This window comes from Ambystoma mexicanum, chromosome 4q (assembly GCF_040938575.1).
Source record: "Ambystoma mexicanum isolate Mex_15411 chromosome 4q, UKY_AmexF1_1, whole genome shotgun sequence".
Lineage (NCBI taxonomy): Eukaryota > Metazoa > Chordata > Amphibia > Caudata > Ambystomatidae > Ambystoma > Ambystoma mexicanum.
This window is the reverse complement of record NC_090928.1, coordinates 1224663402-1224687966: the sequence shown is the minus strand read 5'-3', so window position 1 is coordinate 1224687966 and position 24565 is coordinate 1224663402. Positions and strand designations below refer to the sequence as shown.

General features: G+C 45.3%; 1 protein-coding gene across 1 annotated transcript in view; it reads right to left on the bottom strand.

Annotated features, from left to right (window-relative positions):
* The window catches only part of MRPS18A (mitochondrial ribosomal protein S18A), a 317122-nt gene that overhangs the window by 114298 nt on the left and 178259 nt on the right, over window positions 1-24565 (bottom strand). The window contains exon 5 of the mRNA XM_069608774.1: window positions 5963-6032. Coding sequence (XP_069464875.1) covers window positions 5963-6032 — 70 coding nt within the window. The remainder of the gene's footprint in view (window positions 1-5962; window positions 6033-24565) is intronic.

Below are 24565 nucleotides of genomic sequence, written 5' to 3'. Positions count from 1 at the left end.
GTTGCCCCTCGGGAGTAATCCCATTATTTCAGGCCAAGACCTGGTAGTCATTTCACCCTCTGAGGATCTGCCGGTAGAACGGTGTATAGGCGCCCCCTCGGACATGTTGCCAGTACTAGAGTGTGGCCCCTCGGGTGAAGACCCGGTAAAAGAACCTTCTGGTCCCTCAGCACTGGCACCGGGAGGGTCCAGTGACCCCTCGGCCTGCCGGCCGGTAGCTGACTTAGCCTCGGTACTCGTGCTGGTATGAGAACCTGAGCGGTTCCTCCCACGCGGGCGAGTCCCTGGAAGGAGTCTCCCTTGCGGGGGTGAACTGGAATAGAGTGACCCTACCTTGGGCCTGGATCGATGATTGACGAAGTCCTTCAGGTCCTCTGGAGTAGCTCCCTCCACCTGGCTAGTCTGTTCTTCAGGGAGCCCGAGGAAAGCGCGTTGCATGCAGTAGAAGCTTGCCAGCCGTGGTCTGGGTCAAGGCAACGTAGGCAGTGTGTGTGGGGGTCTGACGTTGGAAAGAGTCCTTCGCAGGATGGACACCTGCTGAACTCTGTAGAAGTCGACATGCGCCGGGGAGAAGCATGACATCGGAGGACAGAGTACCTGAATGATAAAGAGACAAAAAGACAGAAGAGAAGAAGTTTCTGCGTGTGGAATTACATGGCGGAAGCCAAAACAAGGAGCGCTGGTGAATTTGGCCCGTTCCCGTCGACGTGGAAAAGGGGACTGAGGAGTGGTGCCAGTGGGCAGAGTCAGGCGAGCACATTCTCCCAGGGCCACACCCCAGCACGTCTCTAAATTTAAAGAGGAAGAAGATTTTTTTCTGGTGAAAATGGTTCGGCCTCCTGTCCCTCGCGAGGGACGCCCATACAGTATGAAGGAAAGGGGACGGGGCGTAAGAGTACAATAGGTTTCACAGAAAGCTTTTCGCACAATTAGATTTCTTATTTTTCTGAAATGGCATATTTCTCGTCTTTTTTGTTGGCAAGATCTCTTGTACCTTCAGTCGTCGCTTTCTTTTGTTTTCTTATTTGAAATATTGACAAGGCAGGAGTTGAAATGGATACATTAGTCAAATTCACTAAAGATGTTTAAGGGGACCAGAAAATTTGTTCGGAATGGTCCCTGCCAAATTGCCCAAATTCAAATGTCCTAGTCGTTTATCTTGGGCAGTTGTAGTTGAACGTCAAGGATGTGATGGTCAAACGTCCTGCCTTGGTTGTCAAGTAGGTTTAGTGCATTAGCTTTTGCTGCATTGATGTCAATCTCTATTCAGGAGTTCAATAGGTGCATTTTATCACTCCGTTCAACGTGGAGCATTTATTACAGTTTCCTTTGTAGTTGGTTCAATGTTGCAGCTTCATGATCGCCTCTCGATTGTAGTGATGTAATAAAGGATTCAATATAAATCTTGGAATGGATCATAGCAAGACGTGTTGCCTGGTCTTTGAAGTTCTCATTTATAGTTTCATACAGGTTTAGAAATGGGGATAAGGAGATCATTAAAGCTGACATTGCAGTAGCTTGGATACTAAAGGCAGTCAAGCTTGATGGATTGGGTGCACTTCGGGAAGGATTAGGCAAGAAGATAAATCCATTCAACGAAGAAGCCGAAGATGTCGATCTTTTCCATGACACCACCAAATTGGCGAGATCACCCACCGATTCTGCTGAAAAGGCTATTACGCTATGCTGGCCATTGGATTTAGGCTCCATTTCCTTAACAGAGTCAATCCGAAGTTCTGGAAGAGGTACTCTAGGATATCCTATAGCGGTTTGAGTTTGAGATGACTCTTCCTCAAGCAATATAAAAGAAGATTCCTCAGTGGAGCAGGTTTTAATCCCTTGTGCAGCTGTTAGAGATGGCGGCTTCTTTTTTTAAATATCTGTAATCTGCACGATCACTCTTGTGAGATGTGCCACCAATGGACTGTCCGACTACAACGCATCCCTCGATTGGGAGACTTGCATCACCTGTGTTGAACTCGAAGTTGACGAATTTACAGCGCTCATTGGTTTTATTTTTCTAGTGCCATTTTCTAAACAAAATGGCTTGAAGGAAAAAAATAGGCTAGGTAGAGATGAAAGCAACAGCCAAATTCATGCCACCTAAAAGACATTAGGATAGAGACGTGCCATACAGTGCACTGATCTCAACATCATAAAACAACTAACTCACGACCTGCATTCATTCAAGTCACGGGAAGTGTGAAGAGTCAGGAATGAGACGGACACAGGGGATTCATAATTTGTGGATATACACTTTTTATTGAAATAATAATGGGGTTGGTAAAGGCCTCGCTGTCCCTAATCTAAGAGGCGTTTCCCTACCTCAACCAAAAAACAAAGTGTCTGTCTGTTGTCAAGATGACAAACATGTCCTGTCCCAGAGTTTCTATCCTGGCCCTCTCACACTAAAAAGAACTACAAGGTGTCAAGGGTAGTGCCTTTGGCTTCAAAAAGTGCACCAATGTTCAAGTTCAACAAAGAGTGTAAATCCAACAGAAATATCAAATGGATAATGTTCACAGTTCCAGGGGATGGCTCCCTTCCTCAGGTTTCTCTATACCAAAGTAAAAAGTTCAAAAACAATAACCACCTTCTTGTAGCCCAAGAGGATAACTCCCTCATCTTGGTATTGCAATTCACACCTGGGAAAATAACTCCCTTCCTGGGTTTTCTCCTCATGCAATGCAGTTCAAAAACCTTAGGGTATGAATCTTTTTTTGGATTCCTTTCAAATGTCTCAACTTTCGTGCGGGTACCAGACTAACAACATCTGGTATACTCGCCTGCCAGGTCTTTTATACAGTTCTCTTCAAGAAGGGCTATTATTCTTCCATTCTGTTTTGTTTTGGTTCTCTAGCTTGCCTGGTATACTCTTCTGCCAGAACTTTCAACACAACAAGCAACAGCTTCGGGACCAAGGGTTATTTAGCTTCCCAGGTTGCCCTTTCCTTTTGGGGTACTTGTTTTTTTCTACTTTCTCAAGTAACGGGACTATGAAGATTGGCCATGTTGCAAGCTGTAGGGATTCACCTTCCACTTGTGCCTAGGCGGGTCTTCTCCCACTCGCACCCAGCCTTCTATTATGGGCTCACCAGTGCTTGAACGGCTGCCGTAGCTTCTCCGAACTCCGTTCAGGTTCTGCTTTGCGCCTTCACCCTCTCTTCGGTTCGGATGTCTCAGTGCTGCAGCTGATGGCGTTCGGTGCGTCGCCTTGGCTTCATTTGCTGGTACAAAGCTTCCTCTCCGCTCTCTCATCAGCATCTCTGGTGCCAGTGGGAGTTCACCTCCAACCCAGGCTCTGCCTTTCCAGCTCTGTCCTGCTTTTCTGCTTCGCTCGATTCCTTCTGTTGCTCCACAGTTAGCTCACATCTCTCTGCCTGTCCAAATTACAGCTTGACTTACCCGGCGTAGGCTAGCCGGTCGGATCTCTGTGTTGCTCAGCTGTTCCATCTTTGAACTCCCGCGCGGAGAAAGGGCGATGCTCACAGCCAATCGATTTCTCCAACTACTAAACTGCTGTTTTTGTTTCATTTGAGCAATCTTCATCCTGGTTGCCGTCTTCCTCGTGTCAATGTTTGTCGGTTGGTTACACAATATTGAGAGATATTGCCAAGAGGTTTTGTGGGTTGCTGAGGGGGATTATAATAGGACATCAAAGCATGTGGAAATGGAGGGGATATCCCTAAAAGGGAAAGGGGGATACCATGTCTCGTCCGACAATGACTCACTCCCGCTCCCCTGAGAGTCACCTCCCCCATCTGGTCCTGCCTCAAATAGGTGCCCCCAGGGTCAGGATCAGGTAGCGGCTGTCGTCCCCTGGCCAACTGAGAGGCCACCTCTGGGAAAGGAGTGATGACATCATCGGATTCATCACAGAAGGCACCTCTGATTGTAAATATGCAAGCATAGGAAACCACAAGTGTTAGCCTACTCAATGTGATGGAAGGGTTTGCCTCAGGTAAGACCCAGGCTATGCCTACTCTTTTAAATAGATAACTCGCTGACATACCATTCTGCTGTGTGCTTTGGCTCACTTGAGACCTTACACCTCACGCTACTCTTTATCACATGGCTTCCCCAGAGCGCATTCTCTTGCAATTTTAGTCTCACTAATTACCCATGGTGCCCTTCCTTTATGGGATTTCTTGGGGCATGAACACTGCTGTTCTATATACAATTCTCGCATAGTGCATTCCTTGCAACGTCACTGTGTGGCAGGCTTCCTGTTTTACGCTGCCATTTTGACATCTGTTGCTGCATGAATCAGGACTCAAGCTGGCATCTCGCTCCATGAGCAGGCAGCAAGACATCCAGGACCCATGAACTGGCACCCATGATTCAACACAGAGGTCACTTCCTCACTACTTATATCCTGATTGGCCTATTACATCAACAAATGGCAAGGCACGGCTGAGTCGTGAGGCAGAGCCAGGTCCAGCATTCAGAGGCCAGTTTCTAAGGCTTCGAGCCGGTCCTTTCCCTGTCCTTTCCCAGGCCTTGACCTCACTACATATGCCTGCCCGTGGCGTTCTACAACTGCCCACCTGCCTCTGTCCATCATCAGGTAAGAGGCATGCACATGTGCTGATAAAGTCTCCCGTTACCTTTTCATCAAGTAGCCTGTAACATTTACCTTTTACTCATCCAGTATCACAAAATCGTTTCTCTTTCATCCCAGAAGTCACAACATTGTCTCAAGTGTGTGCATACTTTGCATCATTCTTTGCAAAGCTTTTTCCTGCACTGCCTTCTGCCTGTACTCATCGATGAAGCGTGCTGAATTATTACCGTCCCGTGTTTCAAACTAAGCGATCTTATCACTACTTCATTTTTGCACCTACTTGACTTAAACTAATCAACACCATACCACGACACCATCTACAGAACTGTCTCTTCCCGTCTTGCTGAAGCATTTAATTCAGCCATCCAGCTGCTGCTATCAACCAGCGTCTACTGCATCTTCTACCTTTCCTTCCAATGCAAAGCCTCATGTCCAATTATCCTCTCATGCCACTTCGCATGTACGGTTGTCCTCCGTTGCCTTGCTTGTGTCATGCATCCCTTACCGCTCGGCCCAGACTCACGATTTGCCTCATGCAATAAATACAGCATGCCTCCTTTACATGATCTACAGTCGCTGCTATACCATGTCTGCAGCCAACCCTCTCTTTTTGATTCCTATGCCCTGCCTGACCTATATGCTTAGACACTTGTCAAAGTTCAATTTCTTGTAACTGGATACGTAGCTCACCATAACACAAGGCGTGTCCTCCAAGTATATCTTGCCATCATAGTGCCCATCTTTAACTTTATATGCATATGAAAATGATTTTGCTTATTTTGACCTTAAATGTACATGATGCAGCTCCCATAACACGAGGTGAGCTTACCTAGTACTTTTCGTTATAATTTTGCCTTCTTTAATTGACCACATTCGACTGTAAATGTACCCGATGTAGTTCCCTATTACATGAGGTGAGCTTACCAAAGTATAATTCACTTGTATGTAACCATTGCACTTACCTGGCCTCTGTTCACCAGGTATCTAATTGTCTTTCACTGCACTTACTGTAACCATATACTTTTGCTAAGCGCTGAGATGCCTCTGGGCTACGTGCCCTATATAAATGATAAACCAAACCAAGCTGGCACCCAGATGCCCTCCACCAGAGCCCCATAACTTTCCATGTGGATCCTTCTGGCTATGCAATGCTCCGCAAACACACATAACACTTGCCCTACCATAGCTATAGACAATCACTCCCTTTCATGGTTTGTTTCCACAGGTATCAGCAATTATAAAAATCATCACCATTACTCATCCAAAAGGTTTTAAGATTCACAAGATCCATTCTAAATGTGCCAGTTCACATTCTTGAAGGGTTCAGACGGACTAATTACCATTTCTTTTAACATCCTTGTAATTGAAGCCTGGTTGCCGAGATGAAACATCACTCACCTGTTCAAATGAAACTTCTTTTTAGGGACATGTCCTTCTGGTAGGGGAGGTCTATGATCTGGCAGGAGACCTAAGGAGGCAAAGGGACAATTACGTTTCATATCAACCTGCTGTGGGAGTTCCTTGACATCACACAATTAAGGCCAAGTATTCACTTACAACACCGGGTTCTGTCACATGCAATTTTGAAATCAAATAGAAACTAGTCCTTACACATGTACAGAAGTGGCCACCTTGAAAACAAGCAAATGCAACATTACCCGACAAGTAATTTCCAAGAGGAGGATGGGACTACTCTCACTACCAATCATTTCACTAAATGCCATATACTAATGGGGACGAAGCTGGTGGCTGTGCATGACCAGGAAGGCCGCTTAGGTCAGAACCATTGTAGATCTAGGTTCTAGCTTCGGTAATCTAGATCTAAAATAACATCTAATAGCAAAAACCTGCAGAGTAAAAGAAGCCACCATATAATTCACGCCATGGGTTTGGGGCGTTGTCAAGCCAGGGACAGAGATCCCTAGTGCTTTTTCAATGGATACATGGTATGAGCAGTGGATTATTTTTAAGAACTCCCCCATCATAATGCTGGACTATAATATTGAGTAGGTACGACAAACTGCCATGTTGAAACAACTTACTTATCCATGTGAGCTGAGGCTTTTGGCTTTACTGCACATGTTGTTGCGATGGAGGCTCTTCATCTAGTGTGTAGCCATGCTCGCCTTCACATCCCTCGTTTCTGACGCGTGTCCCTTTTGGCATTTGTAAATGTGTTTTAGGCACCCGCTTTCTTAGGAAAAGCAGCTTTAGCAGATGGAAGTTATCATATTGTAAGCAGACTGTGTGTGAACCTCTGAAGAGTATATTCATCTCCACTAAATGCATAATTTTATGCTGTTGTTCCTGATAACACTGTCTCCACGTGTGATAACACAGCTGGTATCAAAGTCGTGTATGCTGGAGCTTTGTTCCCTGTTGTAACATTGTTTCAGTACTGGACCTCCCCTTCCATTGAAATGCATGTGTTCCTTTGGGTATAAGAGAATGATGCTTAGAGGGAGGTTCTCACTTGCATCGAAATTTAGTACGGTCGTTGGTTTGCTGCTGTCCGTCGGTTGCTATTTACTAATAAATTGTTCATGAATCCACCGGAAAAGTCGGTGGACATTCTTTCCACGATAATTGTCTCATGAAAACGTATGGTCATTGCCCAATTGTTCCGAGATGGGTATATTAACACGGTCTGTCAATGGTGGGTTGGTTATCCATTTGTTTAACCAATGTGGGAGGGGACTTCCTGATTTCATTCTAGGTGGTGGATAGATTTTGCTTGGTTGTAGTCACTATTTGGGTATGATTCTCATATTCCTAGTCACATTTTGTAGGAATCTTGCCTTTACTATTCCTGGTCGGGATTATGTTTTGCCCTTGGTTGTTAAAAATCTAGACTGGATTTTACCAAGTAGTTGAGGACTTGGCAACCCATCACAAAACAAGTTATTCCATCGGTGAAATGGGTATTTCAAATAGTTACCAGGTTGCATCAGGTGTTTCTATTGGGTGAAACTGGGGCAGTGGGTTGCACTGGTTGTCTGATATGGACAAGCTTTCATTGATTGCAAACAAAAATACAAATGCTTCTTCTATGGTTTCCTTTTCTGTGTGACGATTTCATGGGATATCAAGTCTACGAGTCACAGGAAATGTGTGTGCAGGCTTGAAAATTAAGCTTCCATTGGTTGATGAAGTGGCAGGAGATGGAGCATCATTGGTGGAAAGGTCTAGCCAGGATTCAGGCAGGTATCTTCAATTAATGGTCTGGTCTGCAGCCGCTCAGTCCGAGAACAATTCTCAGTTTTGTGATTTGGCATTGCAGTCTGTAAACTTGTCAAAGGCCTGAAACATCTTCCCCTAGCTGATCAAGTTCTGGACCACACATGTACTTGGTAGGAGAGTCTGGGACTGCTTTTCCCCAGTGTACTCTTGTTGCAGTTTTCCCCCACATCAAAGTCAGTGGTGGGGCAGGCTTTCCTCTTTTAGGGGACATAATGTGATTTTCACAACTGAAACCCATGCTATATTATTATTTTGATGCATTTTTATTGTATTTTCAAAACCAGTACAAAGAGAATGAGTATAAATCAAAAAGCTGTGAATCCGTGCAAAACAAACGATCGTTAAAAAAAAGAAATAAAATGGGACCATGCACCACCTTCTCGCAAATTATCAGAGAAATTGTGTACTCGGCTTCAGTGTTCGTCATAGGTAAACCTTTCTGAGCTCCTGGAAGGAACAGCTCACAGGTGAGGAAAACTTACTATACAGCTCCATTTAATCTTCCCAGACCTCCATAAATGAGAACCTTTGTTTCTTTAAGTCCATGTGATACTCAACGCATTTTTTTTAAACTCTTTTTATTGGTTTTACATGCAGTTCTTCCATGCGTCATCCATGCTGTCCAAGGTTTTCCTTCACTTTGTCAGTTAAACATGTCCATTATCCTTATTTTATGTGGGCAACACTGCTCCATATAGTCGCTCTGGAGGTAATCAAGGGTTACTCTGCAGTCGTCCCAGAATTTTTGGTGGGCTCCTTGTATGTTGTAGGTTATCCGCTCCATGGTTCTATGTACCCAGACTCTCCTTTTCCAGTCGTGGGCTAGGGGCAGATTCTTTTGTTTCCATTTTTGGGCTATTTCTAGCCATGCGCCTATCAGTAGGCCTATAAAGTTCTGTTTCTCCGCTCGTTAGATGCTTATCTTTGGGGTCCCATAGTCCGCATAGACATACTTCCTCTCCTATTGTCCGCATTGATGCAAACATAAGTTTCATATGCGATCGGACATCCCCCCAGTACTGCTGTAGATTCGGGCATTCCCACCAGACATGTCGCCAGTCCCCTTCCCCTCCACATTCCCTCCAGCATTTGTTCTGGGAGTTCCTAAAGATTTGGTGGAGTCTCTCTGGTGTATAGTGCCATTGTAAAAGGATTTTCATCCACATTTCTTTTGACTGTATTGCCTTAGTTCATTTTGGTATCATCCCCCATATGTGTTCCCATTGTCCTCTGGGGGTCGTTTTCTGTAGGGTCTTCTCCCACCTTTTGATATATGTCCATTTTATTTCTTCCCCGATGTATTTATATATTTGTAGGCGTTTGACACAAACTTTTTCTTTCCGGTGTGTGTCATTATGTATTGTTCGAAAGGGGTTAACTCCCTTGTTGCAGCTTCTTTTATTCTGGGAGTGCTTAGCCAATGAGTCAGTTGGTCGTATTTGTATCTGTCATTGATGTTCAGATTTAGCAGCGTCGTACTTTCCTCCAACGACCTCATCTTTAGAGCCTGGTACATATCCCCGACCATTTTGCATCCGGCCTCTTCCCACTTCTGAAATGCGTTTTTCTCCATTCCCGGTGGAAATTCGGGATATTTAAATAAGGGCATGAAGGGGGCCGGGTCTTTGGTTAGTGTTCCTTTCGGTGTCTCCTGATCCCAGGTTTCTAGTGTAGCTTTCATTATTTCACCGATTTGTGTGTTTGGATGTTTATATTTCTTCCCTAGCCAAAGCAGATGTCTGGTGGGCGTTGTCGCCACTGCTCTGTCTTGTGCCGCCCATATTTTCTGGGAGTTGTCTGGTATCCACTCTTTCAATACCCATAACTGAGCTGCATCGTAGTATTTCTTGAAATGATGGAGCGCACAGCCGCCTTCGTTCCTTGGGCCTGTGAGCACCGCTGACGATACCCTCAGGGTTTTCCCTTGTCACACATAGTCCATTGTAATTTTCGTAAGGGTTTTGGACGAAAGCTGGTGTAATCCTCATCGGTATGGCTTGTGGAATAGGTATAATAATTTTGGAAGGATGGTCATTTTGATAGCCGTTATACTCCCCCACCATCATATCGTCAGGGGGTTCCATCTGGTCAGATCTCGTTTTATATGTTGTAGTAGTTTGGGGTAGTTCTGTGCATATAGGTCTTGAATTTTCGCCGTCAGGGTGATTCCCAGATATTTAACCCCTGTTTTTGCTACCTTCAGGTCCAAGTCTGTTGCTGCCTTCTGTATTTGCGTTGTGTCTCCCGCCAATATTAGGACTTCTGATTTCTGTTTATTGATTTTTAATCCTGCCAGAGAGCCAAATGTTTCAATCTCTTGCATGAGAATTGGGAGGGATGTCTCTGGATCCCCGAGAGATAACAGCATGTCATCTGCGTAGGTTGTGATTTTGTGGGTACATCCTGCCATTTCTATGCCCTTTATTTCTTGATTGTCCCATATCCGCGCCAGTAGCGGTTCCAAAAATATTGCATAAAGTAGGGGCGACAGCGGGCATCCTTGTTTCGTTCCCCTCCCAATAGGGATTTTGTTGGTTAGGGTTCCATTCACGGCCACTCTAATATTGGGGGTATTATAATTTGCCTTTACCATCTTTATGAAGTTGTCTCCAACTCCCATTTTCCTCAGCGTTTGGAAGAGGCGCGACCATTCTACTCAGTCAAACACTTTACTATCGCAGGGGTCTATGTTATACCTGTTTTTTCTACAAGGTGGATGACCCTCCTAACGTTATTGTGCGTTTGTCTATCTGGGACAAACCCGGATGGGTCTTGATGGATCAATTTCGGAAGTACTTGCTTTAGTCTCGAGGCCAACATTTTAGTGTACAGTTTAGCATCTTGGTTTATGAGGGCTATCGGTCGGTATGAACTAGAGACTTATGGGTCTGTCCCTTGTTTGTGGATTACCAACATCTTTGCCTCATTCATAGATTGGGTGACATTCCCTTTCTCTTTGAAGGAGTTGAATAGTGCTGTTAGGACCTGAGCTAGTATATCTCTGCAAGTCTTATAGAATTGTGCGGTGAAACCCTCTGGGCCTGGGGCCTTGTTCCTGGGGAGTTCTTTGATTGCTATTTGGAGTTCCTCCTGTGTTATGTCTTCCTCCATTATTTGTCTCTCGGCTTACGATAAGACCGGGAGTTTTACCCCTTCTAGATAGTTCTTTTGAAGAATCTCGTCAGGTTGATCCAAAGAGTAAAGGCGCCGGTAGAATTGCTCGAATATGCTCCCAATCTCTGCAGATTGTGTTTTCCCATGCCCTTCCTCATCCACCAGGGCCTTCACTGTCCGATCCAGCGTCTTCCCTTTGAGTTGTTTGGTCAATAATGTGTCCGCTTTATTCGCCTTTATGTAGTTCCAGTGTTTTATCCTCAACAGATGGCGTTCAGCTTTTTAAGTGCGAAGGGAGTCTAGTTGGCCTTGGACATGTCTCAATGCTCTTTGCAACTTAATCGTGGGTGTCTGCATTATTTCGGCCTGGATTTTGGTTATATTGGCCTCTAGTTCTTTTTCCCCATTGGGTATTCCGTTTCTCTCTTTGGGTTTTAAGTGCAGTTAGGTGTCCTCTCGTTACCGCTTTCAGGGCTTCCCATTGTGTTTCTGTGGATATTTCGGGTAAATTATTGAGCGATAAATATTCTTCGATATGTTCCCGAAGGGTATTCCCTAGAACTGGGTCCCCGATTATTTCTTCTGGGATTCACCAGTTCCATAACCCTGGGGCCTTGGGGATCAGTGCAATCTCTGCCCACAAGGGGGCGTGATCGGATAGTGAGATGGGCCTGTTTCTACCTTAACATTTTTCCCCAGAATACCTGTCGAGGCCCAGAGATAGTCTTTCCGACATTGTACCGTAGACGTGTGAAAAATATGTGAAACCTTGTTGGTTAGTATTTGTGCGCCTCCAGACATCTTCCACCCAACGTATTTTAAATCCAAAGCGCAGAGTCTCAATAGAAGTTCCGAGTACAGTCATTAAAGAGTACTACAATTGGCTTGGGTTTTTGACTTGATTTATTCTTGTAAACAAGTCTGATTAGAAATCCTGCACCTTCAAGCAAAGTACACAGATTTGTAATGAAGTTTCTGTCTCTTGCTCAGATTTGCAGCATAGTTGCGTTCAAGATCCGAGCCAGTGCATTGTCGCTGGAGTCCAATTAGCAGGATGGGCTGGGGCAGATTTCCACATTGGGATATCATTTGATCACAGAAATATTTCACCTTCAATCTGGAGCAGGCTTTTTTCCATTGCTATTCAATTCCGAGACTGGTCTTCCCAATGCTGCTTGAGTTAAGACCATGGTTTCTGATAGCTTTCATCTGTTGCCTGCTTCTTTTCCATTGGTTGACGCATCTTCTTTGTAGCAGTTGTAAGCCGGTTGGCGGGATTTTACAGGCAGTCAGGTCAGACAGATGTACCAATGTTTTGAAGTTTAACATGGGCGCAAGTCAGGTCATTGTTTTCTCACAGGTTGGTCTCCTCTATGAGGTTTTTGAACGAATCACCAGGTGTGAGTATAGTTTGTTAAAGGTTTGAAAACCTCTCACATTTTTCCACTGAATGTTAGACCTCAAGCCTGTAATAGCTCAGAGACCATTCTATGGGAAACAACGAAAGAGCGAGCCATGCCACAATTCTAGACTCACCCATTTGTGGGTAGGATGAATTACATGAAAGTACCTCATGTGTAGAAATTAAAGAGACACTTTTTTAGTTTGTTTTGCAATGACAAGGCAAACAGGGCCTCTGAACTGGACTAACCACCGGAGTAAAAATACTGCTCCAGGATTCTTAATGACATCACAAAAGTGATGACTGCTCTACAAAGCAAATGGATACATAAAATATTTGCTTTAGACTTTAGGGCCCCAGCAACATCTGTGCTTCAAACGTGAGCAAGTGACAGAAACGTCATTACAAATCTATGTACACGGCTCAAAGGTGCAGGATTTCTTATCAGAGTTGTTTGCAAGAATAAATATAATCAAAAACACAGATTTGAAACCTGAGCCAATATCACCCTTTAATGACTGTAATTCGAGAACTTCTATTGAGACTCTGCGCTTTGGATTAAAAAAGCTTTGAGGTTAACATGATTACACAATAGAAATGAACAAAGACCCCATATCAATGGAAGCCTAACACACGTTTTAAGACAGCATTTCTTGGAAGGATCACATGGACTTTTAAAACGGTCTGGGGAGAATACATGGAGCTGTATGATTAAACTTCTCACCTGTGAGCTGTTTCTTCCTGGAAGTCAAACTGAAGCAAAGTACACAATGTCTTTGATAATGTGGGAGGAGGTGCATGGGCCATTTGATTTTGTTCGTTGATGTTTTGCACGGATTCACAGACCTTTAATTTATACTTATTTTCCTTACAATAAAAAGCATTTAAATATAGCATGCGTTTCCCACCCGTTAGTAGGATTAAAGAAGGGTTATTTCCACTGTGATCTGATCTAGGTACTGCTTTATCTATAGTTGGCAGCGGCAGCCATACCCCGGTCACCCACTATGGAGGAGCCAAGCCAGCCAATGGAAAACACAGAGTGGCCCCTGAGCTGCAGCAAGCAGCTGTGCGAGAGCTTCTGGGCCTGATTTAACTGTCCAACCTGGTTTCTGTTGGAAAGTTAAGTACCCCAGCAGACATGCCCAGTGGCTCATGCAAAGCCGGGGCCGTTTTGCTTCCCCTCCCTTGCATGGCCAACTGGGAATGCCGGCTGGGCAGAATGTGCATAGGGGGTTCTCCAGGGCCATCCTGCACATTCAGAGGACCTGGGGATTTGAGCTGGAGCCACTCGAGCACCACCCCACATGTGCAGGAACCAGGAATATATCCCTACTTCCTTTTCATGCTGCACAGACTCTAGAGGGAATCTGAGGCACTGTAAAGCTTAGTGCCGTAAGAAAGAAAATGTGTGTAGGCGTGCATGAAAGGGTTTGTGTCTGTAAGTGTGCATATGAATTGAGGTGTGCATGCTATATGGTTACATGGATGAATGTGCAGGAATGCAAGGGTTTGCACTTGTGTGCCAGGGGGCTGGCCTCTGATTTAGGTTGGGTGGGTGTTCTATTTCTGCAGCGGCAGAGAGAATGGACATATTTCTTACCGTGGCAAGGCCTTTTTTACTGGGCATCAAGGAAGCAACAAGAATGAGTGTTTACATGGCTATACTGACCTGCATTGGTAAGTCCAGTCTAGACAGGTTCTCTTACTCTAGCAACTCTAGCATAGAATTTATTAGTGAGCATAAGGATAAAGTCAACATTATGAGTGTTCTTACCCAAGCATTCTGGCCTACAATAGTGCAGGCAGCCTGAATAGCTTTTCTTACTTTTGCATGGCACTTTTAACTGGCAAAGCCAACAGAAGTACGTTCTTAAATGCCATTATTACCATTTATTGGTGCAGCCAGCATGGACATGTGTAGACAACCCGCATGAAAATGTTTATACTGGCATATATTGTAGGCAATGGCATCATGAAAATATGTTGGCAACTTGCACCTATTGGAGTTTTCCTGGTTGGTTCCGTCTCCTTCGACACACTTGGTGGTCACTCTCCCACATGTAGGTGGGAAATATTTACACCCCTGCAATTAAAATAAATACACCAGCTGCCACAGATGGTTGGTGTTCAGGAAAAAGAACCCACACCTTGATTGCAGGCTATTCTCTCAAGAAGGTAGCAGGGTGAGAGAAAGGGTACAGAGTGGCATATAACAATAAGGAAATGTCCCAAGATTAAATCTTTTATAAAGGTCTCTGCAAAAAATGATATGCAGTACTTTACAGGGAAGTACCTTTGCAGGAAGGAGTGCTCAGGAATAGAGACTTCATCAAAAGTTAAATGGTCTCAAAGTACTATAGGGACCAGTTTTCAGTGTCCTTATGGCAGAACTGAACAAAACAACAAAGTTGTTCTACGAGACAAAAAAAAAAAAAAAAAAAAAAGGAACGCCTGTGGCTAGTGTTAGGACAAAATACCATGTTGGTGTTCTCCTCTACCAGTTTGTGGTGGCCCCTACAATTTTAACTTTTTCCTAGATATTGGAATTTATTTCTGTGGCCAGAGGGACTTTTTCTTAAGTCCCCCCTGATACTGCAAACCTTTTTATGTTCTGTCCTACAATAGCCCATGTGGCTCTTGGGCTGGGTGATTCTTAAGCACCTTATTTTGGTCACGGGGCGGGTGGATTCCATCTTGCTACTAGCGTATTGGGGAGCTGGCTGGTGGCATCTGTAATTCTTTTTTGTCTTCACCAGTGGTGCAGTCATTTTTAACACATTACTAGCCCAATGTATAATATGGCAGCCATTAGGGCAACAACATATCTTTTTTTATTTCAAGTTTATTAGTAATGTATCAAAATACAAAAAAAGAAGCAACAATCAAAGCCACAATAATCCCAGAAATAAAACTACACTGCAACTTCCCTCTTTCCCTGAACTCCCCATAGCCCTTTAGCCTCCACACCACAGGTATAGGCAAACAACACCCCCAACCCCATATGAGACCCAATACATGCTTCTGCGCAGTAACTAAGAGGACAATCAAAGGAACGAAAACCCGGCAAAGGGAAGGCGGACATGAAACCGAACCCACAGCACCCCTCTCCCCAAGCGGTAAAGCCTACCACAGGCATATAATTCACCTCCCAAACAGGGAGGGGCCAGATCCCATCCCTCGAAGAAAACTCCTTCCAACTGCATGAAAGCCCATTCCCAACCAGCAAATGCCTCAAAGGGGCATCAACCAGGCACAGAACCCACTTCATTTAGTCTCTATACCCACCCCATGTCCGTAATGCTGCGGTGATCCTTTCCATCACAAATATTCTCAACTGTATTGACCACTTCATTTTCTAGGGTAACTCTAGCCTTTTCCAATGCATAACCAGGCATGCCCTTGCCGCCCACCGCAAACAATGCGCCAAGTGAGTTAACCCCCCATATTCTCCCTCCATCTCCTCCAGGCCAAGCATAAGCAATAGCGTCCGTTCCCGTGGGACACCATCCATCTCCTTTATCCATCCAAGCAACTCATCCTAATAAACATGCACATTAGCACACCCCCACCACATATGCCAATAATCTGCCAGCGCCCCATACTCGTGCCAAAAGAGTTGACTCGCACCTGGGAACCTCTTGGAGAGGTGTACCGTTCATACTGCCACCTATGTAATAATTTAATAGCAAGGAGTTTATACTGGCAAGCAATCGACACCTTTAACACAACTTTCACCACAACACCCCATCCAATCCTACGCTCCAGTCCCTTTCTCACCGACCCCAAAGACTGTCCGTGCTTCCCTTACCAGACTATCAGGGCATGTTACCCGTCTACTATCAGGGCTTGCATCTCTGGCCCCTTACGTCAAATAGCCCAAAGAATACCTAGAATGGGATGTTCCCATATCCTATGCAAATGCAGTTCTGCAGGAACTAAAGCCATTCCCCAATTGTCGCTGGGCGAAATTACCCAAACCAACCCACTGATGCTCCACCCGTCTCCTCAAATGAGGTACCATGACCCGAAGCTGAGCTGCCTTGTAATACACAAAGGTCTGTGAAAACCCCAAACCCACTACATTCTTTCAGAAGCACCAAGATATCAGACCACCTGTGCTTTCTTTCCTTGCCATAAGAACCTTTGCAGACGTCCCTTCAATTCCCTAAACATAGCCTCAGGGACCCGGATAGGAAGCATCTGAAATAAATACAACAATCTGGGAAGGAAATTCATATTGATAGCATTCAGGCATCCCATCCATGAGATGCTGAATCAGTCCCATTTCCCCAAGTCCTTATATAACCTGTCCAGCCGAGGGGGGGTAGTTAACCTCACACAACTCCTGCAATTCCTTCATAAGAAGACCCCCCCCAAATAACACAACTGGCCCTCTTGCAACGTCATTCCCAAGTGATCCAATCCACCAATATCCTAATCTCCCTCCCACAGGGAAACAAAATAGATTTAGCCCTAGTAATTTTGAAACCTGAAAACTTCCCAGATTGTCCAATCAGCTCCACCGCCACCGGTACCAATCTCAACAGGTTCCGAAGATGCAACAAAATGTTGTCCGCATACAACCCCAGTTTATACTCCAACTCCTCCACCTCTTATGCCTTCCACTCACGGATCCTCCCTCAACCACTGAGGCAGTGGTTCCAAGGAAAGAACAAAAAGCGGGGCAAAATGGGGCAACCCTGTCTCGTTCCTCAGGCCAAACCAGTGGGAAAACCTTCCTTTCGCTGAGAGGTACACCTTGGGACCAGAGTACAAAGCCATGATCCCATTCAGAATCCTACTCTCAAATCAGAACTTGCGCAAAACCGCCTCAAGAAAAGTCCAATCAACCCTATCGAATGCCTTCTCCGCATCGATTGATAATGTCGGATTCTCCCCCCCACTCCTTGCCCAGTCCATGAGGTGTAGCATCTTCCTCACAGTATCTGCCGTTCGACGCCCCCTTACAAACCACACCTGATCCGAGTGGACAAGTCGAGGCATGCGCGCGTCCAACCTAGAGGCGAGGAACAGAGTGCATATCTTCGCTTCCATGCTAAGAAGTGAAATAGGTCTATAGGAACTACAAAGAATGTTAAGGATTCCAATCGGGCTTCACGCACCAAACCAGGACTCTTGCCCTTAGCCTAGGATATAGTGTACACTTAAAATACTTTTCACTTTATTTCCTAGAATTCGGATTGAGCTGGCATCCAAGCCGTCTCACACACCCTTTTTACAAATACCCCGGGTCACAGTGGACCATGAACCAGGCCGGTGGCCGGAAATACAATATTTATTTTAAATTAAAAGAAAATCACACAATTTTAATATTGGGCAGCAATCACCAATGGTTAATAATTACCATGTAGTAATAATTACCATGTAAAATGATATAATACAATTGGTTGACCTTCTACTATAACATATCCAAAGCACAGATGAATGGAAGCCATTTTGCTGTTCGGGTAGATAGCCACAGAGTTAAGATCCCCCCCCGCAATGCTCCCTCAAACCCCTATTAATCGAATTTTGAGTGAATAGAAAGGAGCAGCAAGGAGTCAGGGATGCTAGGCAGCAAACAATTAAAATTCGACCTTCCCCCACGAAATAAGAGGAAAAATCGGCTTTCAAAACTTTTGCAATTGCAGAAATAGCACTTGGAATTACTAAATATTTAATTTAATGTGCGGTTGAATAAATGAGGTAAATATGCGTTCTAACAATATCAGGGATGTAAGAACACCAGCAACTAAAAGGCAAGGTTTCAACAAAGGGCATACAGTTCAAAAATCAACTTTGAAGTAAGAACACGGTGCAACCAATACCACACGCATAGAAATTGCATTTTCTTCTTTTTACAGGTTTAAATGTCAAAACGGTTTGAAAAACGGGTGAAATAGACACAATCGGAATGCGGTTTTTAGGCTGGATGATAGATGCAAATCACAGGGATAATATGAAAGTCAAAGAGTGACTCTAGATGAATAACTGGATGGGATTTTCAATGTGAAAGGAAATTCTGTTTTAAAAATAAAAGCAGTTGACAGAGAACATCGGTTTAAAAAGGAAAGAACAATTCTGACAGAAACTATTTTAATGGCTAGAAAAGAGACTCTGCCGGCGACACAGGTTACTTTGCAAGTGTAACCCCTTCGCGCCGTGTGGTTCTTTATGTGGGAATTAGTTAGTTTAATCAAAAATAGGACCAAGGACTTACACAAGACCGAAATGAGTGGAAGAATTGCGCTAGCACTAGGAAACCAAGGAACAGAATACACAGAGGATTCTTAAACAAGTTATAAAGGTATTGATGGGATTACTTAGAATGTGGAACCAAGACAAGGTATCAAATTGGGGTATACTACGTGATAACCCTCCACCCTTGGTCTCCCCTCTCCCGGATTGGGTGGTCTGGACTGAAAGAAAGGAGGGTTCTCCTGCAGGTTGGGGTTTGGTAGGTACCGGGGAAAGACACTTAAGCCTGGATTTGGGGGATTACTGCCCTCATGAGGGAAGTTAGGAGGGAGGTTTCCTGGGGCAGTACTTACCTGTTTGGATCTCCCCCCTCGCTCCCCCCCTGGGCTGGGGGCGTCCATACATACCCGAAGATAGGTTGGTTGCCCTTGTATCTGGGACTTATGTAATCAGGAGAGTTAGGGGTCCCATTGGTGGAATTACCTCTATGACTGCCACCTGTTGCCGATTGATCAGATAGCCTTCTTTGCCTCTGATTTGGCCGATTTTGGGACGGTTTGTTTTTAGGTCCCCCACCCCCATTTTTAGGTCTAAAATGGGGGCAACCTTCACCTCCGCCACCTTAGCAGCAGGGGTGTTGGTTGGTTTGGGTTTTTTTTAATCAGATTTTTATTTTCTGCATGTTTTTGGACCTCAGATCCGGGTAGCCTGCTCTATTACCCAGTCCAGGGATCATTTATCATGAAAATCCCTCACCAGCTGGATCATTATGTATTTTGGGAGTGCATGAAAATAAGTGTTATGGTAGGGGCGTTTTAGTTCCTGCACAAATTCTCTTGTGGCCTGATCTCCGAATTGCAAATTGTAGGACGCTTTGCGCACCTCCTGGGGGTTTGCTGTAGGCGGAAAAATGCTTCAAGATGGCCGCCTTATAGGTGGACCATCTTGAATGGTTTTGATCTTCCAGTCCAGCAAAAAAGCTGGAGTACTCTCAGAAACTTCCATTTAGCATAATCTATGCAGTTCTGGCTATCTTTGATATGAAAAGTGTCCATCATTTGTTCATAGAGTTCCAGATGCTCCCAGATAGAACATTTTGCGTTTTTGTGGTACGGTTTTATCAAATTCCTAATGGCCTTGATCTGCCTAATGGGGTCTTTCACCATAACTCTCCTCTGTTTATTTGCCTTCTTTTGCCGCATTTCCCGAGTCCACTCTGTTATGTCACACTCTTCAGGCACTGCCTGAGCCAGCTGAGCTAGCCACTTGGTACTGTGATGTCATGAAAGTACCAAGTGGAATGTTGATGTATGAGTGAGAGAAGGCTGTGCTGAGTGTTCTGTTTATGGGTCAGTTGGTCCCTCCCTCCCTGGGTGATGGGTGCCGGTGATCTATCTTAGTATCTATCTTATGCCTTTATGCCCTGTGACATGTAACTGAAGAACTGGAAGTAAACTTACTTATAAGCAACCTAACTCAAGTATGGACTTTGCTTTACTACACACTCGCCCTCAGACTCCCAGCTGCTACTGTTGGAGGTCCCCTCATGATCTTCTAGGCGCCCCCAGATTCAGCGAGCTTGTCAGGGGCTTGCAGAATGGTGGGGCCTAGGCTTCCTGGTCAGAGACATCAGCCATGATATTTTTGAATCTATACACATTGATTTCTGTGGGGCGCTGACCTGTTTAATTCCGACTGCCTCATGGTTTCTGGCTCATGTGAACCGGTAGACATGAAGTCAGCAGTGCCTTGGGGATACAAATTGCTAAGTGGGTTTGAGGCCCTTAGTACAGAGAGCATCACACTGATCAGGGGTTTGCCCTGTCCCTCTACTTGTTTGGGGCCCTCCAATTTGGATTTAATCTAGCACACTCTTTTTCTAATATCCCTCGTTGCTCCTTCTTAGCCCCTACCTCTTGATAGTAGGCAATGGTCTGAGCTTTTTGTTCCGCTATCAGGGCTTCAATGGCCTCTATTATCTGCTCTAGAGCTTCCACCTGCTTGTGGAGTCCATTGTTCTCCTCACAGAGGGCCTCATTGTCTTTTTGTGCTGCCTGTATGGTTTGGGAACACAGACAATTTTTGTTGCAGGAGATTCACCTACTGAGTTTGCACATTTATAGTTTGGGTGTTCTCTTCCAGAGCACCTTCTACTCGTCTGGTGTGCTCCAATAACTTTTTGTATTCTACTTTCAGTTCATTTAGTTTCTGGAGGCCTAGTTCTCTTTTCTGTAGTTCTGTTTTTAGGTTGCACACTTCCTGACATAGGGCAGCTTTCTCCTGATTTAGGGTGTCCCTCTGCTCAGTCAGGTCGTCCTTTTGTTGCTTGATAGCATTTCATTTCTGGCGTTCTTGATCAAATTCTGGTTGCGAGTGGAGTTCTTTAATAATTAATGTATTACTTTCCTCTTCCACTTTCTCAATCTGCTTTTGTAACAGTTATTTGTTCTGATCAAACTTTATTATATTTTAGTTGTTGATTTAGTTTCTGTTGAATAATTCAGAACAAGAGAACCTATTAGATGCACTAAAAGTGGAGTGTCAGGAAAAGGTCGACTCACTAGTCAACCTTTTCCTGAAACTCCTCTTTTAGAGCATCTAATTGGGTCTCTTATTCTGAATTTGTGTTGTTGTAGAGCCAAGTCCTCTTTTAGCTGTTTAATGTAATTTCCAGATTCTACCTCAGAATCTTGGCTCTTTTTCAATTTTTCTTCCACTAATTTTATTTCAGTCTGGATTTGGTTTAAGAGCCCGGAGTGGTTTTGCGCAAGGGTTCTATTTTCTTCATGTTTTGCCTGCATCACTCCCATGTGCAGATACATGTAGGCTGTGATTCTGACAATTTTTATCTGCTCCTCTTTATTTTTCGGAGTCATGTACAACTTGCTCAAAGCTTGATGTAATAGGCCACCGTCCTGCCACGTATCCATGTCCATGGCAGTGACCTGTTGCATCATTTCTTCTAGCCAGACTTCCTAATCTTGTTCTGCCCATTCCCCTCTGAAAAATAACTTGTGCAGAAGGTGCTGCCTAGCCATGTTGATCTCTACTGTGGTCATTTTGGAAAGTGTTCTTTCTTTATTTATTTTTTTTTATATATAAGGGTAACCTGTATTCTGTTGCTTTTGTTCTAGTTTGGGGTTGATTTTGCCTCAGTTTTACACACAGGCCTGGTACTTCGTGTTCATGCTTTGGGTAGGTGCTTTCTACAGAGTAACACAGCTTTCTAGCTATACAAAGTATCACTACCTTGAAGGTTAGCCTGTTGTGTTAATGTTAGGACACCTACCTGGGCTGGGAGGCAGGGTGGACCTTTTTGGTGAGTCCGAGCCTAGCGGCTGTATCCCCGGTTCCGGGTGTGGGGAAGATGTGCTTTCCTAAATTCCCCGTCTCAGGGGGTGTAATTCCGTTCTGTGCGGGCTGGTGCGCCAGGCACGTGGGTCATTGGGGAGCGAGCTTGCGTTCCAAGCCTCATTCCCACGACGGCTCTGCCTCCGCGCATGCGCCGGCTCAGATTGCTCGTCAGGCCTCGCTTTCATGCCAAGTCCTTTTTTTTTTTAAGCAATCGGGTCTGGAAACGAACCGCGTCTCAATGCGGTCTGGTTCCTGACCCTCCGCTTCTCGCTCCTGGATTCGGCTCGATTGTTCCAGTTACTCCTTGCGCCTTGTATCCCGAGCCTTGTTTCCTTCCCTAGGATCTGGTTGTCCTGGTCCTTGTCCTTGTACCTCTTCCTGCCTCAGTCCCTCCCCCTTCATTGGGTCCCTGCTTTCCTGGTCCTTGGTTCCCAGTCCTTAGCCCCTGGGGTAAGGCTCTTTGCCCTGACCTTCCCCTGGTTAGGCTGCCCTCTGCCCTTCCCGCCTTGCCAGTTTCTTCCTGCTTCCTTGGTTTGGCTACTCGCTTTCCTTACCAGAGTTCCTCTCCTCTCCGTTTTGCCTCGCTGCCTCCTGCCTTGCTTGAGTGCCGGTGCTCTGTGGACTCCTTCACTTCCATCGCAGCAGCTTTGGACCACTACGTATCCTGTCCAGCATACACAGCAGCTTTGGTCCACTACGTATCCTGTCCAGCATACACAGCAGCTTTGGTCCACTACGTATCCTGTCCAGCATACACAGCAGCTTTGGTCCACTATGTATCATGTCCAGCATACACAGCAGCTTTGGTCCACTACGTATCCTGTCCAGCATACACAGCAGCTTTGGTCCACTACATATCCTGTCCAGCATACACAGCAGCTTTGGACCACTACATATCCTGTTTTATCAGGGCGGAATTGGGGCTGGTTCTTTGCGCTGCCTTCTGTCTTCCAACCTACGACTCAAACGATCTGCCTACTCCAGTGCACAAGTCTCCTGGAAACTGAGGTAGGCAGCGTCCACGGGACGCACAATTTAACAGATCGAGACGCCTTACCACTAGTTCTGATACTGAGATGGATGAATCCCAGGATCTCAGAGAAGAGATCAGAGCATTACCGTCCGAGATGGCTACTGTACGCCAAGAAAACATTGCTCTGCGTCAGATGATTGTTCAGGGAATTAGCACCAACACTCAAGCAGAGACCGCCATGGCTCAGACAGCACCCATGACGTTCGATGGAGATCCAAGGCGAGTGGCTGAATTCTGTAACCACTGTAGGATTCATTTTCTATTTCGGCCATCACATTTCAGTCAAGAGAAGGCGAAGATCGGATATGTACTAGGGAACCTGACCGGGAATGCCCTAGCATGGGCAGCCCCTTTGAGGTCAGCCAACAGTCCCATTCTCAATGATTATGGAGCCTTTGAGAAAACATTTTTGGAAGTCTTCCAGTCGCCCAATTTGGCCGCACCCTCACACAACCAGTTGATGAGCCTTAAACAGGGATCAAGCGATATCATCGCATACATCAGTCGCTTTTGTCCATTGGCAACAGATTCCAAATGGCACAAAGTGACTTAAAAGACTCTTTTCCGGCGGGGTTTGAGAGAGGAGTACAAGGATGAACTGCTTCACATACCCGAACTAGATACCACGCAGTCCCTCCAGGAACAAGTCGTTCGGATCAATCATCGGTTGGCGATACGAAGGGGCGAAAGAGGTCAGATGGAAAGAGCATATTCAAAGTCTTTTTCTCTACCAGCTGGAGCTCCTAGTCCCTCATAGAAAGGTCCAGAACCTATGCAATTGGGTGCGGCTAGAGGTCCTTTGTCTGAGACAGAAGAAACGCAGAAGAGATCTCCGTTTATGCCTGTATTGTGATGCCACTGGACATTATCTAGGTACCTGTCCTTTGTGACCACCCAGGAAGTCAGAAAACTAATTAGCCTGTCGTGTATGGGGAAGGCAACAACAGGCCCTTCGCCCCTTCCAGGTCCTGAGGTGGCTCTGCGGCCCATGCAACCAGTGGTCCTTATGGTATTTCGGATTGGAGTTACCTGGCAAGAGAGGACGGTTGAGGTACTGGTCTCTTGGATTGTGGTGCCTCTGGCAATTACAATGATGCAGAATTTGTCATGAAGAACGGAATACCCTTGCTCGATAAGAGCTATGCCACATTGGTAGAGGGTATCGATGGGACTCCATTGGCTTCTGGTCCTATTCGACAACACACCGGGGCCCTACGGCTCCAGATCGAGGAACATCGAGAAATGATTTCCCTAGATGTGATTAAGTCACCTTCTTACCCAATCGTTTTGGGTTTGCCCTGGCTGCTGTACCACAATCCCAAAATTAATTGGGTAACCTGTATACTAGTGTTTGCTTCTGACCGCTGTATTCGGGAGTGCTGTTCTTCCAGACCCACTTCAGACACATCAACGATAGCTACTCAGACTGAAGGAAACAGGATTCCCTGCTTATGTTTTTTGTCATCTGTTCCGCCTGAGTACGCAGAGTACCATGCCGTCTTCTCTGAACCTGGGGACATACCCTTGCCGCCCCATAGGGCCTTTGATTGTGCTATAGAGCTGCTACCTGACACCGTGATCCTACATGGCAAGGTGTATTCCTTGTCTCCCCACGAAAAGGGAGTATTACAGGACTACCTGGAAGAATGTCTTCGGA